The following is a 19,564-nucleotide window of genomic DNA, read 5'->3' as shown; positions in this document are numbered from 1 at the left end:
CCTCCCCACTTCTCACTACTGTCCACCCTCCTCCAATATGATGTAACTGGTCAGTGGCAAAGCACAAGCATCAGTATTTTTCAAGTATAAAGCTCCCCATGTGGTTATAATGGGCAGGCAGGGTTAAGAACACTCAATTTTTCCCATGTGGAGAGACTTTAGGCTTAATATACCAAGTCTGTTTCTCAGAAAGTTCTTCTGATCATTTTAGGAGAAGAAACTGGGCGAGAACAGCACAGACTCTTCTGAAGCTAGCATGTCTGTAACAAGTATGCATTCTGCTCTGTTCTCTATTTAATATGCACTGAGGTCCCATCCCGGTAAGGAGGCCTATAGTTCTCCAGCTGTGACAATGACTGACTGGTTAAGTCGGCTTAAATCTGTGTTACAGTGTTAGTAAGCCTTTTTTGGCTACAGATATAAAGCTACCCACCAGATTCCTTTATTTCTGAAGTTGTTATTTTGGTTTCCGCCTTTCTGAATCTAGAGTTTGTCTCTCTCGTTCTTTCTCTCTCTCAAACACATAAGGTTTCTATACTTGGGTGGGGTAAAAAAAACTGTGTATTGGGTCCTCTCAAAACCTCAGAATATTCTTGAATTCTATGGTTCTAAACATCATTAACAAACATTAAAGTGGTGCATACATACGTGATAATTTAGACTTCAGGTTCCTTAAGTAATTCAAGTTTGTTTTTAAAAATTACCTACTACATAGTCACCATATTAGATGAAATAAAAAATTTGTAATATGTAATGTAAAAATACAAATAGGTATAATAACTTTACAAATTGGTATGGCATTATCTAGTGAATCTGAAGAATACATAACCTATTACTCAGCAATTCCTCTCCTACAGGCCTTGGAGAAATGGGAGTTATATACAGCATAACACATGTACAAGCATGTTTTTAGGAGCACAGTTCATAACACTCACTAACTGGAAAGAATTCAAATGTCTGACAACAAAAGAAAACTTGTGGTATATTCATATCATGGAATACTATTGAAGCCACACGCAGATGAATTTTACCAAAATAGAGCTGAATAAAAAAAAAACTAAACTTAAAAGAATACACAATGTATGGTTCCTTTCACCCAAATTACAAAAACTGGCAAAACTAAACAATATAGTTCAAGGACATAATGTATATTTAGGTTATCAAACTGTAAAAAAAATTTGAAAGAGTCAATTTCCATCAAAGTCAGAGCAATGATAGTGATTACCTGTAGGGGAGAGGATGGAGTTATGAAGAAGACAGAACATGTGGGATGCTTTTGGTTATACTGTTGTTCACCTTAAAATAATTAAAGTAATAATTCGCATGTATTTTATATTTCATAATAAAAAGTACTCTTTTCGACATAATTCCTTGATTTGGTGAAACATTAACAAGACCTTTTTCACACGGTGAGAAACTATATAGTGAGTTGTAGACTCAGTGGTGGCAGCTATTTTCTCTGGAAGAATACGCTTCACTAGGAAATTAGAGGTGAAGTGATACCTCCCAATGTATAAGGGGTTCCAGCCCTGGAACCGTTTTTCAAACAGACTCCGTATATAAGATGCCCCTAAAACATTCAGATGGAGTAGTTTTAGGCTGGGTAGTAATCTAAGACACAGCTGCCTGAACAATGTTAATATAGAAAATACACTGTCTATGCTAAACTAGGATTCTCTTAACTAAAGGCCAGTCCATCATCCTGTGGCTACAGAACCCAATTTTTTTTCTTTAGTTCTTTGTAGAAACTTATCTGAGTTGCTAGTTAAGGTTTCATATGAAAATCAAACAACATTTTTACTCACAAAACAAATTGGAAGGTAAATGAAAAATGGTGTCAAATTATAAAAATAAAATTTTGACAAAGGAAAAAAAGTGTGAACACATTGCTTCTAAAGAGAAAGACCCAAAAAGGAATGGTTTACATTAATGACAACAAATGCTTAGCAAGGAAAGTTACTTTAAATTATAAAACAGAGGAATAACTAATTCTGAGAACAGTTTAAGGATTCAAAATCTAACATGAAATAATAGTCTAATCTTGCCGTTAAATTACAGCCTTTCAAATTGGTTGACTAGCAAAATAAACAGCAGAAGTATTATTTCTATAACTCATAATGGATAAAATGAAATCCAGTCTCAATGTTCATGACTGTTTAATGTCATTGCATAAGGTCAAAAACTCAAAAATCAGTTATAAATTGAGTTTACAAAATTCATTATATCTGTAATGATTTAAAATTCCTCAGTATGGAATCAGCCTAAGTGTCCATCAACAGATGAATGGATAAAGAAAATGTAGTGTGTGTGTGTGTATATATATATATATATATATAAAATGAAATACTATTCAGCCTTACACTAGAGGAAAATTCTTTCATTTGTGACAATATGGATGAACCTGGAGGACATTATGCTAGGTCAAACAAGTCAGTCACAAGAAATACTGCATAATCTCACTTATATGTGGAATTTAAAAGAGTTGAACTCACAGAAGTAGAGAATGGTGGTTAGCAAGAGCTGGGGCCTGAGAGCGAGGAGGAGGGTATGGAGAGATTATTGATCAAAGGTTACAAGGTTTCAGACAGATAGAAGGAGTTAAGTTTTGAGATCTACTGCACAGCAGGGTGACTATAGTCAATAATAGTGTATTGTATATTTCAAAATAACTAAGAGAGTAAATTTCAAGTATGTCACCATAAAACAAGATAGGTAAGCAAGAAAATGGATATGTTAATTAGCTGGATTTAAACTTTCCACATTATATACATATAATCAAAACATCATTGTATCCCATAAATGTATATAATTATAATGTCAATAAAAAATATTTTAAAAAATTGTTTGAGGTTCCTCAGTTATGCAGAATTCATTAGTTAGGTGATATAAAGAAATACAAAAATAAAAATTGAGAGGAATTAATATATCTGTCCTATTTATTAACCAGTTTTTTGATATACAGTATAGCCTCATTTAAATATTTTATTCAAGGAATCACATTAATTTAGGAAGAGTGATATTTTGTAAATTATTTTTTAAATGAAGTTTTAAAATGGAGTTAACTTGAAACACAGCAATCAATAGTAATGGTAGAGACAGAAACATTAAAGACAGTGTCAGGGAGAAAGCATGGTCTAGTAAAGAGGCAAGAAAGAACATGGATTACGGGTCTCTGCACCTAGCTTCCTACGGGGCTCTGTCTCCTTTTCCACGCACCTCTAAAAACAGGCTCCCTTAGCTGGCAATACTGTGTTCGTTATAAGGGCAGCTGGTAGTGTCATGGTTATCGTATCTCTTAATATTGACTCAGTGTATAGCGAATATTAGGTGCCCAAGCTTTGGATGAATAATAACCGCACAGAAAGTTTACTCAATATGCAAATAACCATAAATATCATAATCTTCTAAATTCAGCCATTTGCCAGTAGATCTACAGAATTTAAATTATCATCATGAAAATCCAGCTAAAACCATTATTGGGGCAGAGATCCTGCCCAACTCATCTTTATATCCCAAATAGTGTAGAAAACAATGCCTAATAAGACAGTAAAAACTCACCATAGTTAATTTATTTGATGGTGATAGCTATTTTCAGAAACTTGAAGCTGTCTATAAAAAAGCTGCTAAAAGAGGAATCAGTACGTGTGTTTTTTAGTGGGAGAGGATTGCCAGGGCAAGAATTATAGGAAGACATTTTACTCAGAGAAGAAATTTAGAACTACTACAGCAGCCCAACAATAGAATGCTCAAATACAGGCTGGAGGAGACACCGACAGGAATGTTACACTTGAGGGAGGCTGAAGATGGCGTCTTGAAGTCTTTCAAATTCAAAATTCTATGGCTTCATTTCAAGGTCACAGATCAATATAAAACCACCTAACAATTCAAATGGCTGTAATTTACACTACGCATTTATTTTTTTAGAAGATGTCTTACCTTTTTCATGAAACTTGTGTCTTGTCTACAAATTTTTTCTCTCTTTATCTTTAGGTCAGCTACATCCGGTATTATTCTAGAGACGATCAATATATCATTTTTAATGAATAGCACACTTATTTACAATATCACATCTTATATGGAAAATTGTATTTATACTTAGGAGTTTGATAAGCCTGTATGTAATGATACTACTGAATTGCTTCTGAAGAGTACATACGTGCCCTCCAAAAATTTGTTATCTTAAAACATATTGATTAAATTATCTCAATACCAATTAAATAAAATTCTGGATTAATAAAACCTGAACATGCTAGATTTTTAAAAATCACAATACTTAAATACACTAATTTAGCAATTTAAAAACATTATCATGAGATCCATTTCAAAATGGCACATTACCTGATCCCTCGAAGCTTTGCCCTATTGTCATGACGATCCATGAGATTATGCATTACTTCCAAGACCAACTGTCTCAGTTCATAGTCCTCCATGAGAGATGGTGATAACAAAGGATCCAGGAAAGACCCTGGCAGTGCAGTAACAATCGTCTTCGCTTTATATCCAGAGGTCACCTGATTATCGAGAAGAAAACAAACAACCTTTTGTCATGAGTCCTTTTTTTGTAAAATTCTCATATTGTTTTATAAGAACCATAAACTTAGGAAAGAAAATATGGACCGAAGCCTGGAGAAAAGACATAAAAGAAATGTGCAAAGTAATGAAGGATTTTGCTGAATTTACAAAAACATCATTCATAAGAAGAATAAAGTTAATAATAGCACACATTTACCATGTGTTAGGCATGATTCTAAGCACTGCATATGTATTAACTTTGTCCTCACCATATCCCTGTAAGGTAGACACTAGTGAATCTCCATTCATAAGGAGAAACTGAGACACAGAGAGGTTAAGGTTAGTACAAAACAGATATAAGGAGCTTAGGTGACAAAGAGTAAAAGTAAGACCTACAAATTTTAAATTTAAGTTTGCAAATTATTCTTTCATTTTAAATTAGGCAGTTGGTTAATAGGAACACATTTTCATTTTGGAAAGCTGTACTTAGTTACTTGATTTGACATTTAAGAGTACGTCAATATCTTCTAAACATAAAACTTTTAAAGAGAATATACTTAAATGCTATTAAACATTTTAAGCATAACATATATTCACAGTTGACTATATGGTATAATCAGAAAGGCAAGGCAAAATAATTTACTTAGGGAATTTGTTTAATATAAATAAAGGCTTAGGATCAAATTAAATTGCAGGTGGGAGATCTCAACAGAATTTCAGGATTATAAACATGTATGGAATACTTAACATTTACATTTGGGCATTTATTATAGGATGGAGATAGTTTTATAAGTCAGCTGGGAAACTGGTGGGACAACTGTCTACCCATCTGGGAAAATCCATGCCTCATACCACATATAAACATAAACTTCAGATTAAAGTTCTAAATGTAGAGAGCTAAAATTTTAAAACTGCTATAAGAAAATACAAACAAATGTGTTTATATCATCAGAGGAGGAATGGAGTTCTTATATAAGATACAAATGAAAAAGTGCAAAACATATAGAAAAAACTGATAAATCTGGCTATATTAGAATTCAAAACTTCTAAATGACAAGCGCCATAAACAGAATTAAAAAGAATTAAAAATAAAACCATACAAGGTATTTCTGCACTTGAGAGAGTCTGTTTAAAAAATTAGATCATGTATAGTAAACATTTCTAGGATAAATCTGAAAGATACTGATTTTGAGAGGACGCATATGTGCTAGCAATGGCTGAATCAAATATGAGTACAATTGCCAGACAATAACCAGAGGACCTTTCATTCTGGGTATACTTTTCCTTTTCAGCTACTTATAGCCACTTCAAATTTTAAATGGCAAATATTCATTTTAATGAATTATTTTCCCAATCAGAAGCAATTATTTGGTCAGTATGAGAAAGAATTAGCATAATATGTTGAAAGAACTTTGGATTTCAAGTCTGAGTTCTGTTTTTTAGCCGAGTGACTTTGGTGGACCTCACCAACTCCTTCCACTCACAGTCTCTGAGCCCAGGTATCTTCATCTATAAGACAGCAATAGTTTCTGCCCTCTGTATGTTTCATCATTATGAAGATCAAACACAGTGACAGAAGAAGTGAGAAATAAACGGTAAAAAATATTGGATAATCTTTAAAATGAAGAACATAATAAAATACTAACCATAAACAGTAACTTACTTAAGAAAGAACGGTTGTAACATGAAGCTATTCAATTAATGTTTTCAGTAATTTAAGGTTAAGTGTGTCCTTTATTTGTCTTAAATGCCTTACCATAAGCAAAGATCTCAGCAACATTATCTGAATTCTCCTGGTTCCCAAATCCCTAAAATATACAAAAGGCTGAATTATTATACTAATTAGCATTTATATTACTTCATTTACTTCAATTACTGATTTTAAAATTCTATTCTTATTGGCTAAATAGATTTTATTTTTGTAACAGTTTAAGTCATGGCTCACTTCACATGCCAAAGTAAAATTTCACGTGAATTAAAACTATTATATTTAAAAATATCAAACAAAAAAATCTGTTATTGGCTCTCAAACAGTCCTATGCATCTGATGACAAGAAAATTAAATCATATAAACAGACAACTAAACAACCCAAATTAAGATACCTTAAATTGGAGAAAATAATTACTACAAACATAGTTGATGAATATAATCTTTCTTTAACAAATATGAATAAACAGGTAAGAACAATTTTAAAAAATAACAAATTATGGTCAAAGAAATGTAAGTCGAATAAGATACTATTACTTCCCTATTAAATTAACAAAACAACATTCACAAACAAAAACTTTAGCATATTATAAAATCAAATTAAATGTATAAAATAAGGGGGTCACATAATCTTTAAAATTACTTTCAGTTCTAAAATTCTAGGAATAAGCCAATATTTCTGATATACTGACATTAATGTTTAAAATTTATACAGGAAACTTGAAGCTTTACCCTAAATGTGTATGCACACACACAATGTCCAGGCCAAACAATTTCTAAAGATGGAAATATCTGAGAATTTATAAGCTGAAAATGATTCCAAAGGCCTAAAAATGTTAATTCAATTGTTTAGCAATCTACTGTCATAATAATACTAACTGCTTTCCATAGGAATGCTATTACTAATGATTTTTTTAAAAAAAACAAAACGTTAACATTTTCTAGATTTCGTTAGGATAAAATGTAACTCAAGATAAAGTTCAAATTTACAGTCTGAGAACATACCCTAGTTGACTGATATCCAAAGTATGGGTAGATGTTCCAAAGACAGGTACTTTCCCCATAATGAACATCATGATTTCTGACCTCTGATAATCTGGTAGGTTACTTCCAAAAAATCCTATGAAAGTATTAAGATAAATTTTAGAAACTGAAAAAGTCTACTTTTCCATATAATACAAAATTATTTTTAGCCAAAGTTTTCAATACGTGGTAAAACAATCCCTCACAAGTCTGTAAGCTACATGTAACATTAAAGGATATTACAATTTCATTTGTACAAAATCATTTAGTTATGTACAATATAAACTGTGTATAATGGACTGGTAGATAAAATGATAAATATATCAAAGTCTTTTTTTATATAATTATAACAGTGATAAACCGGCATTGACTTGAGTTGACTGGAGTTTTAGAAAAAGGAAAAATATTGGCCGGGTGTAGTGGCTCATGCCCATAATCCCAACACTTTGGGAGGCCGAGGTGGGCGGATCACCTGAGGTTGGGAGTTCGAGACCAGCCTGACCAACATGGTGAAACCTCGTCTCTACTAAAAATACAAAATTAGCTGGGCGTGGTGGCGCATGCCTGTAATCCCAGCTACTCAGGAGGTTGAGGCAGGAGAATTGCTTGAACCTGGGAGGTGGAGGTTGCAGTGAGCCAAGATCGTGCCACTGCACTCCAGCCTGGGCAACAAGAGCAAAACTCTGTCTCCAAAAAAAAAAAAAAAAAAAAGGAAAAAAAAAAAAGGAAAAATATTTTGGTAGTATTTCTGATGAAATTCTAGTTCACACATCGTAAGCCTAAATTTTTGTTCTGGTAGTCAGGCCACACATTGTCTGGTAAAGAAGTTAATAATTAGTCACTACTCTGGTTTTCCAAGATTGCTCAAATATTTGAATGTCATTGTAATAAGCCAAGTTTATAGTTTACCCCTGTGAATTAATTCAACATACATAATTCAACATACATAATTCAACTGATGTAAAAAATAAGTAAATAACTTACTTGTCATTTTTCTTATGCAGTCTAGTTTCTGAGAATATTTTAAATTTATCTGCTGTAGCTTTTGATACTTACTTCCTGGTCACAAAAGATTTATAACCTTTAGTTATCATTTACTCACACTTTAAAAGTTTCTTATTTCTTTGAAAGATTGGAACAGACTATCAAATCATGGCTGTTATGTTCCTTTCTTAAAATTCAATGTAGTCATTACAGAAACTTTCTGCATTTTTAGTATTTTTTAAGAATAAGCTGACTTTTCAATGTAACTGTTCAGCTTCTATTACTGGAGTTAATGATGTGTTTATACAAACTCGAACTGTTCTATTCATCATTTTGATTGGACTTAGGGGTAAAAGTCATTTCCCACAATCATGTACATTAGCAGTCAAAAATCTCATAACCTTAACATGACTCCATCTCCATAAAGTATATTGTTGTTAACACTTACGGAATACATATTTATGGAATAAGAAACTATTTTGTATTTGGTTCCGCAAAATAACCTTTTGAGTCTAGGTTCTATTATTTGTCTCAGTTTCCTCTTATGGAAATGAGGATAAGAGAAGTCAAGAACTCTTACCAAAAAATTACACAGCTAACATTAGGGCCTGAGGTAAGGGTTATTTATTTCCAAAGCTTATGCTATTATTATTCTATACTTCTTCCATACAACTAGATACATTCCTAGTCTTGCAGAAAACTGGACACTGACCTTCTGTTTCAAACAAGTTAGTTATTACCACAAGGACATAAAGTACCCTGCACTTCTCTTTACCACAGCACCTAACTACAGTAAAAGTTTGGAGTTAGCAAGCACTATCATACTTCCCTGTATTCAACAACATTTGTATCTCTGATTCAAGGTCATTCTTCATGCTTTTCAAATGCGTGGAATAGTTTCCTCTAATCCAGTGGTTCCCAAGCTTTGCTGCATATTAGAATTACCTAGGGGAGCTTTTAACATGCTGATGCATAGGTTACATACCAAAGTAATTAAGTCAGAATATCTGGGGGTGGAAGTCCAAGCATCAGTACTTTTCTAAGATCCTGAGGTAATTTCAACGTGCAACAAAGTTAAGAACCACTGTCCTAAGGAAAAACTCTTATTTTTGTCTCCCAAGTATATGGTCAACTGAGTCCACTATATATGATGTTAATTAGACAAACGACTATTAAAGATGTAAAAATAATAATAGTAGGAAAGAAATGCAACTAATATATGCTTTAGAATTGCTTTGATTTTTTTTAACTTAAAATTGGGTAGGAGTCTTCAACATGATTAACTCTAAGGATAAAGTCACCAAAAGCATCTCATTCACTATACCTACTGTTTGTATTTGAACTAGTGAACAGAAATGAGCCCAGAAGAAAAGAACACAGCAGGTAGCTATGTTCTTCACTATTTTAAAAGAAAGAGAAGTTGGCCAACAGCCTGATAACTTAAAGTGCAAAAGCTATAGCAGCCCTGTTCCATGGCCCACCGACAGGAATAACGCCATGATCTGACAACTGCCAGAATACTGAGAAATTAAAAAGGAAACTATTAAGGAAACCAGATTTTTTTTTAAAGTTTGATTTTAAAAGAGAAATCTTACTGTGCCACACTGCATTTCTTTCCTCTCATTTTTAAATTCTTACATGTTATTCTGAATGTGTTGTATCACAGAAATATGGCTTGAGTCTGCTATATATACATTTTATAATACTTAAGAAACAATACATTAAATATTCTAGAGTGAAAGAGTAACACTGAATTAATTAGAAGTCATTAAAGCAATGTAAATCCATTCTGTGAAAACAAGATTAGCTGATTTAACATCCTCGAATATCGCAAAAAATCTATAAATAACCGAAATAAATGTGAAAGTCACCACAGAAGCGAGGTTCACTATATATTAATACTAATTGTTTTAAGCAGTAACTAGAATGTCTATGCTTTATTATGACTCCATGGTAATGTTGGAGTTCATGATATTTTGTCTTTTCAGTCAATCTCAAAATCTTAAGTGCCTACTTTGTGTTAGTGTGTTGAATGAGACACTCCTGGGTATTTCCCTTAATGAGGACAATTTCTAGACATGTGATGAGACTGCAACTAGATGAAACAGAGGTACCACTCCAAGCAGATCAACAAATGCCTCTACAAGGTGAGAGCCCCATGTATCATGAGGCCCTAGTACAAGAACTGGTGTACGCATATGTCCAATAAATAAATAGTTGGTGTCAATGGAGATGCAAAATGCATGTATGCATATCCATAAACTTCAAAAACAAGATGACCAAGAGAAACTCTGTATTAAGTATCCCAAAGGATTATTATAAATAAGTAGCCCATAAGTGAAAAAATTACCCAGATAATAGGCATAAGCCCAGTTTCAGAAGAAATTTATATATGACTCTACTATTAATTGAAATTATTATTAGGTTAGAAATTAGGTACTAAACCCCAGGAATACAATCCAATTGTGAAATTATCATAGCAACCAGGTAGTTATATTAAAATATGATCTGGCTATCCTAAAGAAAATATTGAAAGAAAAAAGTTAAATGAGAAAAATAGCTTGCTTGCTTGAATCTGTATTTATACAGTCAGATTATTTCATTTCCAAAATTGTAAATTCTCATGGCTGTTTTCTTAAGGAAGCTCTTCACTGTTTGTACTTTGACTACCGACAGGAAAAAAAGAAAAGAAAATTTAAAAAAGAAAGAAAAGCATATGATATTAAAGTCCAAGATATTAGCATCCAGATCTTAGTCTCTAATACCACTACCCACTAAAAACAACCGCAGCTCCTTTGGAGAAATGACTGATTCCAGGGCTGGGGCAGAAAGTACAGAATTTGTCTGGAACCGCTTACTCAAGTAAGGCAGTGCTTTAAAAAAAAAAAAAAAAAAGGTTCAGGGAGGTGGGGGGATATCTTGAAGGAGCTCCCATGAGCCAAATCAGGGACAATCTGAGCACTAAAATGATTAACTACAGTAATGAATTATAAACCATTAAAATATAAATCCATTGAGTTCATACCAATAAACAAATACATGCATTCCTACATACATAGAAAGGTAGAAAAGGGGGCTCCTGCTTACAATAGAACATTGAGAGGCAACTGATAGGTTTGGAAGGAGTGCTAGAGTTTAAAAACCATCATTTTGCAGCCATTATGGTAAAGACTAATTCAGACAAGAATTATAAATGAATGCTAGATCTAACCTTAAGTCTGGATGAAAAGCAGAATATCCGCATGATCTGAAAGTGTCTTCTCAGAGGTTGCTTATTATTTGCAATGGAAAAAACTAAAACTATACAGTGGAGGAATATAATAATGCCTTAAGTGATCAAAATTAATATAATGAAAAAGGAGCAAGTTACAGTGTGCACCTCTGGATGTGCTAATCTGAGAAGAACATATCACGTATGTAGTATTCCAGCCAGGAATAACTAACTTGAATTTTTTTTTTTTTTTTTGAGACGGAGTCTTGCTGTCTCCCAGACTGGAGTGCAGTGGTGCCATCTCAGCTCACTGCAAGCTCCGCCTCCCGGGTTCACGCCATGCTCCTGCCTCAGCCTCCTGCGTAGCTGGGACTACAGGCACACGCCACCTCGCCCGGCTAATTTTTTGTATTCTTAGTAGAGACGGGGTTTCACCGTGTTAGCTAGGATGGTCTCGATCTCCTGACCTCGTGATCCGCCCGCCTCAGCCTCCCAAAGGGCTGGGATTACAGGCGTGAGCCACCGCGCACGGCCTAATCACAAGGAAACACCATACAAAACCAAATGAAGAACTTTCTATTTTTAAAAAAGTGGGAGGGGGACTTTACTCATAAGAAATGTCCATGTCATAATGGAAATGTTCCTGACTAATGGACCTAAAGAAATATTACAACTAAATGCAATATATGATCCTAGACTGAATCTTGGATTCAAGGAAAAAAGTCAATATAGTACATTATTGGGTCAACTGATAAAACTGAAATATGAAAGGTTGATTCAAGTACTGGATCAATCCTAAATTTAGTGATGTTGACAATTTTACTCTGGTTATATTAAAAAATACATTTATTTTTTGGAAAAATACATCGAAGTATTTAGTGGTAACAGACCATGATGTATGCAACTTCCTGTATCTCGTGGTTTAGAAAAATATATGCATGTGTATGTGTGTATTCCCACATATACATACACACACAAAGAGACACACATAGGGAGAGAAAGAAACAGGGAGAGAGAGAAGGGAGGAAGAGATGCAGGAAAGAGAGAGTAAAAGCAAATGAAGAAGTAAATGCCATAAAATGTCAACAATAGATGAATTTGTGTCCTGCAGATTTAATGGAACAACATAGTGTTCTTTCTTCCATTCTCATGCTTGCTTGTTTTCGAAAATTAAGTTTTCAGAAATTTAAGCTATCATTCACCTTTGACAAAGGTACTATAATAGTCCAGGACCTTATGTGAGAGCTTTGTAAATCACTGTTTTACATGATAGTTTTGAAAAGTGAAATGTACTGACCTATTGTTTGGATGATAGCATTCTGCACAATCTTCTCATCATTGTCTTTGGAACTTGTATTTAAGTTGACACTGCCTACAGATCCCCCCTGTAAATCATTTGCTTCGAATTCAACGCTGAGACGCAGATGTTTCAAAAGGGTATTGAAGACTTCCAGCACTGTCGGACCTATAAAGGATCACTTATGTGAGAAGATACATGTTTCTAGTATTGCATATTTGAAGTCAATTACCTTATTTCTCCACAGATTGTTTTTGTAATTTTCTAAATAGTCAGAAATCCATAGTAATTTATAAACTATTTCATTTTTTTTAAAAAGAGTAAATGAGAAATAATTAAGAAAGACCCTCATTATAACAACAAACATTTACTGGGCATTTATGAGCAACTCACCGTTTGAATCTCTGGTTCCACCCTTAAAAAATGTGTATAGGCATATAAGAATTACCAAAAAACTTTCTACCTATTTAATCTTATCTGTTCACAATAATGTGTACTAGGACAATATTTAACTTAACTGCTGGGTAAGAATCCACAAAATTATATAATATAGCTCACAGAAGCATCAAATATTTATTTTGTATTTTTTGAGACTGAAGGGAGAATATGCCTCAATTATGAGACAGAAACTACCAAATTTATTAGATTCAGGTTAACTGCATTTGTTCTCGCTTTTTGTATAAATCCTCTGCATGTGTTTCTATCACTGCTTCTGTCCACTTTATTTTAATTAGTGGGTTTCATTTCTGCCTTTTACTCTTAATTTAAGCTTCTTCAGGAAAGGCAGCCGTGTTTAAATGCCTCTTCAAACGTATAGAGCCTAGCACAGAGTACCTAACACACACAGTAGACATTAATCGATGTGATGATTCAATGTATCATCTATGTTTTATTTCATTATTTGCAATTAAATAACTTTCCAATTAAATAACCAGTTTTATCTCTTCAAGTTACAAGATAAAACAGAAAATTCACATCCAAGATGCCCACCTTTATCTGACAATAAAAGAACAAAAGAATACAGTTGGTCCTCCACATCTGCAGTTCTGGATTCACAGATTCAACCAACTATGGGTTGAAAATATTCGGGGGAAAAAAAAACCCCACGATAAAAAAAAAAAAACACAAATAAAAAAGCAATACAGTGTAACAACTAATCACATAGCATTTACACTGCATTAGGTATTATAAGTAATCTAAAGATGATGTGAAGTATATGGGAGGGTGTGCACAGATTATATGCAAAAACTACGCCATTTTATATACAGAATTTGAGTACCTGCAGAGTTAGGTATTCTCAGGGGTCCTCGAACCAATCCCCTGCAGATACTGAGGGATGACTATATCATTAGATAATATATTTCCACTTTGAATTTCAAGCAAAGAAACCATAACCAGATTCTCCTTCCAACTTCTGTATTTCTAATATGTACTATTTCATTTTTGTAGTTACATGTAAGTAAAATATCATAATTTTTGAACTATCCCTTCTTCTCATTAACCCATTATCAAATCCTATCAACTTGACATTGTCATTCCTACTGCTTCCATGCAAGGGCAAGTTCTTTTCCTCATGGATATAACAATGACACTGACTTGTTGTTTCTAATGTGCCCTACATTTTGCTGCCAGAAAAATTATCCTATAGCACATTTCTCATGAAGATTACAGTAAATCTTTAAGGACTATTAATCAGCTGAAGAACTATGTCCACAATTTGGCTACAACTTAATTTTAAAGCCACTTCTCTGACTTCTAAACTAACACCATACATTCTACCCAAAATGGGCCACATAAAATTTTGCTCGTGCTAATCCATTTTCCCTCCCTTCTGTAAACCCTGGCTTTTTAAATGATATGTGATCAAAGCTTGCCACATATCACAGTATTAGGTGGAGCTGTCTAATCACAAGTACACCATCAGTTTCTTGTATCTGCATTCTCTCAATGTTCAGTATATAATCAATACTCAAAAACCTTTATTAGAAGAAGGAAAGGGAGGAGGAATTGATGTGAAGGAAAATACTTAACTGTGTGCTAAAGAAGCCTGAAAATAATTGCATGAATCCAAATTTCAAAAAAAAATTATTGTACACCTAAAAATGTGTAGAAATATTCTTAAAGAGTTCTTCATACACTGCTACGCCTACTGAAAGGACACTTTGAACCAGATTAATGCACTATTTTATTTTATTTATTGGCACTCACCTATGGAACCTTTAGCAGCAATGGCGACAGCCTCTAACAGAACCTGAATAATACCTGCTCGAACCCGGGGAGCATCTTTTTTACGAGCATCAAGGTGTCCTAGAATCTCCTGGATCACATGGTGAGAATACTGAGCCTGAAGGAGACAAAACAGTACAAAGATGTATAAAAAGTACATGTACCTTGGCAGAATTCCTAAGAATAAAAAAACCACCTGACACGTAAATGACTAATTAGTGACTGGTGGTCATGTTATGAGACAATAAATAGCCACAATACAAAGCCATTCTTTTAAAGAATAAACAGAGATGCTGGAAAATATTTATGACACTCTGAGTGAAAAAAAGCATACTGCACAATTCTATGTTTAATAAAACTCAATCTAGTTTTTAAAAAGTAAATTAAAATTATATATAAAAAGATTAACACTGGCCACCTCTGAGAAAGGGATTTATGAGAAAACTTTATTATCTTTATATTTCTCTGTAATTTCACAAAGTGCATTTATACACTTTTATAATTTAATAGGACGAAATTTTGTAAAAAACATAAATTATGACATTCACAGTATTTTCCCATACCCAAACTAGATAAATACTATTTAACATGGACACCTAACAATGCTAAGGAGTCAAAACACTCATCTAATCAAGAGCTAGTGTCAAAATGAAAATATTATCCATGTGTACCTGACAAAATTTAAATCAAGGAGATATCAAAAGATGTGCAATTAACAAAGGCAATTTTATCACATATAAATAAATTTGTTCAACCATAGTGAATGATATTGGGGCCTAAATCAAAAAAAGGATAGCCAAAAAAATGTTTATTCTTAACTCCAGTGAATAGGTTTTTTTTTTTTTTTGAAGAACAGTAAAGTTTTGTTTTTTTAAAACCTACACTTACACCCATGAGTCACGATCAGTCTACTATCATGCACCAAGCTGTAAAAAGCACCTGTGGCTCTCAATCTCCCTGTCTGTATTTGTCTTCAGACAGGTCCCCTCTGCCCTGTTTTCAGGCTGGTTACCTTTCTTTTCTTTGGAATGTGTGGTTTGATAAGAAGCAGGAGTGCCCTATGCATAATGGTTACTCTGCTCAAAAGCAAAAAGTTCCCCTCCTCTATCAAGTAACAGATTTCATCTCTAGGTATTTCTCAAATTTTTGTCATAATACACATCTACTTTTAAAATCACCCAAGGTAAAAACTAAGTTTGTGTTTTCATCTTTACTTTGTTTCATTTAAAGTTATGTTAAAATAGATGAATGTTAGGCAGGAAGACACACACAAAACCTGAAACTGAACTTCTTGTCCAGGAAGCTGCATGCTTCTGATGTGTGAACCTTGTGCAATTATTAGTCTGCCTTTATAGGTAAGGTAGCCATTTGATTTATTGTCCAAATGAGGACACTGCAGAGAGTGAAGGAGGTATTATCAATAATTATAAAGTATGACTATACTAAGCAAACCAGAGCAGGTGTTCTTTCTACTTATAAAGAACAACTCAAGAATGATATCATGTATTAAACAAAAGAATATGGAGTGAAAGGAAGGAAAGTGAGAAGATGTAATACAGTATGTTGAAGTCACGTGTACTGAGGTTTCATTTACCTATGGTAAAATTTGCCCTTACACTGAAGTTTAAGGCAATGTTAACAGATGAATCGCTTTAAGACACAACATAATACAGTGGTGGTGAAGTACATAAGCCCTGGAGCCAAACTCGCCCAAGATCGAATTCTGACTATCATTTAATAGCTAAATAGCTCTCAGATTCAGAGAGCATTATTTAATCTCCCTGTAACTCAGTTTCTCTCATCTACAATATTTAAACAATAACAATTATTCATAGGATTCTTGGGGCAATTAAATGAGTTAATTTGTATAAAGCACCCAAATTGTGTCTATTGTATGAAAAATGCTTAATATGTATTAGTTATTATTACTACTTTTCAATTTGTGACTTGTGAGCTAATATATGACTATCAACATTGAACATAACAATAATGACAACAAAAGAGCATTTTATTCGGAAGTGACCAGAAGCACTGGCACTCTTCTAAGTACTATATATGTTATTATTTACACAAACAGTTCTAGGAGGTAGGTTCACCATAATTACTCCATGCTCTTCACGGTATAAATAAGGCAAGTTTTAGTAACTTGTCTAAGGTCATGCAGAAACTCTTTTTTTTGTTGTTTTTTATTTATTTATTTTTTATTAAACTTTAAGTTTTAGGGTACATGTGCACAATGTGCAGGTTTGTTACATATGTATACATGTGCCATGTTGGTGTGCTGCACCCATTAACTCCTCATTTACGTTAGGTATATCTCCTAATGCTATCCCTCCCCTCTCACCCCACCCCACAACAGGCCCTGGTGTGTGATGTTCCCCTTCCTGTGTCCATGTGTTCTCACTGTTCAATTCCCACCTATGAGTGAGAACATGCGGTGTTTGGTTTTTTGTCCTTGCCATAGTTTGCTGAGAATGATGGTTTCCAGCTTCATCCATGTCCCTACAAAGGACATGAACTCATCATTTTTTATGGCTGCATAGTATTCCATGGTGTATATGTGCCACATTTTCTTAATCCAGTCTATCATTGTTGGACATTTGGGTTGGTTCCAAGTCTTTGCTACTGTGAATAGTGCCACAATAAACATACGTGTGCATGTGTCTTTATAGCAGCATGATTTATAATCCTTTGGGTATATACCCGGTAATGGGATGGCTGGGTCAAATGGTATTTCTAGTTCTAGATCCCTGAGGAATCGCCACACTGTCTTCCACAATGGTTGAACTAGTTTACAGTCCCACCAACAGTGTCAAAGTGTTCGTTCCTATTTCTCTACATCCTCTCCAGCACCTGTTGTTTCCTGACTTTTTAATGATCGCCATTCTAATTGGCGTGAGATGGTATCTCATTGTGGTTTTGATTTGCATTTCTCTGATGGCCAGTGATGATGAGCATTATTTCATGTGTCTTTTGGCTGCATAAATGTCTTCTTTTGAGAAGTGTCTGTTCATATCCTTCACCCACTTGTTGATGTTGTTTTTTTCTTGCAAACTTGTTTTGAGTTCTTTGCGGAGTCTGCATATTAGCCCTTCATCAGATGAGTAGATTGCAAAAATTTTCTCCCATTCTGTAGGTTGCCTGTTGACTCTGATGGTAGTTTCTTTTGCTGTGCAGAAGCTCTTTAGTTTAATTAGATCCCATTTGCCAATTGTGGCTTTTGTTGCCATTGCTTTTGGTGTTTTAGACATGAAGTCCTTGCCCATGCCTATGTCCTGAATGGTATTGCCTAGGTTTTCTTCTAGGGTTTTTATGGTTTTAAGTCTAACATTTAAGTCTTTAATCCATCTTGAATTAATTTTTGTATAAGGTGTAAGGAAGGGATCCAGTTTCAGCTTTCTACATATGGCTAGCCAGTTTTCCCAGCACCATTTATTAAATAGGGAATCCTTTCCCCATTTCTTGTTTTTGTCAGGTTTGTCAAAGATCAGATAGTTGTAGATATGTGGCATTATTTCTGAGGGCTCTGTTCTGTTCCATTGGTCTATATCTCTGTTTTGGTACCAGTACCATGCTGTTTTGGTTACTGTAGTCTTGTAGTACAGTTTGAAGTCAGGTAGCGTGATGACTCCAGCTTTGTTCTTTTGGCTTAGGATTGACTTGGCAATGCGGGTTCTTTTTTTTGGTTCCATATGAACTTTAGTTTTTTCCAATTCTATGAAGAAAGTCATTGGTAGCTTGATGGAGATGGCATTGAATCTATAAATTACCTTGGGCAGTATGGACATTTTCATGATATTGATTCTTCCTACCATGAGCATGGAATGTTCTTCCATTTGTTTATATCGTCTTTTATTTCCTTGAGCAGTGGTTTGTAGTTCTCCTTGAAGAGGTCCTTCACATCCCTTGTAAGTTGGATTCCTAGGTATTTTATTCTCTTTGAAGCAATTGTGAATGGGAGTTCACTCATGATTTGGCTCTCTGTTTGTCTGTTATTGGTGTATAAGAATGCTTGTGATTTTTGCACATTGATTTCGTATCCTGAGACTTTGCTGAAGTTGCTTATCAGCTTAAGGAGATTTTGGGCTGAGACGATGGGGTTTTCTAGATATACAATCATGTCATCTGCAAACAGGGACAATTTGACTTCCTCTTTTCCTAATTGAATACCCTTTATTTCCTTCTCCTGCCTGATTGCCCTGGCCAGAACTTCCAACACTATGTTGAATAGGAGTGGTGAGAGAGGGCATCCCTGTCTTGTGCCAGTTTTCAAAGGGAATGCTTCCAGTTTTTCCCCATTCAGTATGATATTGGCTGTGGGTTTGTCATAGACAGCTCTTATTATTTTGAGATACGTCCCATCAATACCTAATTTATTGAGAGTTTTTAGCACGAAGGGTTGTTGAATTTTGTCAAACGCCTTTTCTGCATCTATTGAGATAATCATGTGGTTTTTGTCTTTGGTTCTGTTTATATGCTGGATTACATTTATTGATTTGTGTATGTTGAACCAGCCTTGCATCCCAGGGATGAAGCCCCCTTGATCACGGTCGATAAGCTTTTTGATGTGCTGCTGGATTTGGTTTGCCAGTATTTTATTGAG

At 34.2% G+C, this 19,564-nt stretch overlaps 1 protein-coding gene across 8 annotated transcripts in view; it reads right to left on the bottom strand.

Moving 5' to 3' along the window:
• EFR3A (EFR3 homolog A) overlaps positions 1 to 19,564 on the bottom strand; it is a 109,228-nt gene that overhangs the window by 30,116 nt on the left and 59,548 nt on the right. For all 8 annotated transcript variants that reach the window (XR_008626514.2, XR_010113034.1, XM_024929850.5 and 5 more), the window contains exons 9-14: positions 14,944 to 15,079; positions 12,736 to 12,903; positions 7,226 to 7,340; positions 6,269 to 6,320; positions 4,339 to 4,511; positions 3,937 to 4,012 (exon numbers count right to left, since the gene is read on the bottom strand). Coding sequence is in view for 6 of the 8 variants with exons in the window: in XM_024929850.5 (XP_024785618.1) it covers positions 3,937 to 4,012; positions 4,339 to 4,511; positions 6,269 to 6,320; positions 7,226 to 7,340; positions 12,736 to 12,903; positions 14,944 to 15,079 (720 nt within the window). In the remaining 2 variants the exon portion in view is untranslated. The remainder of the gene's footprint in view (positions 1 to 3,936; positions 4,013 to 4,338; positions 4,512 to 6,268; positions 6,321 to 7,225; positions 7,341 to 12,735; positions 12,904 to 14,943; positions 15,080 to 19,564) is intronic.

Source organism: Pan paniscus, chromosome 7 (genome assembly GCF_029289425.2).
Source record: "Pan paniscus chromosome 7, NHGRI_mPanPan1-v2.0_pri, whole genome shotgun sequence".
In the NCBI taxonomy this organism is placed as follows: domain Eukaryota; kingdom Metazoa; phylum Chordata; class Mammalia; order Primates; family Hominidae; genus Pan; species Pan paniscus.
Note: the sequence above shows the minus strand (reverse complement) of the source record. Positions and strands in the feature narration are given on the sequence as shown.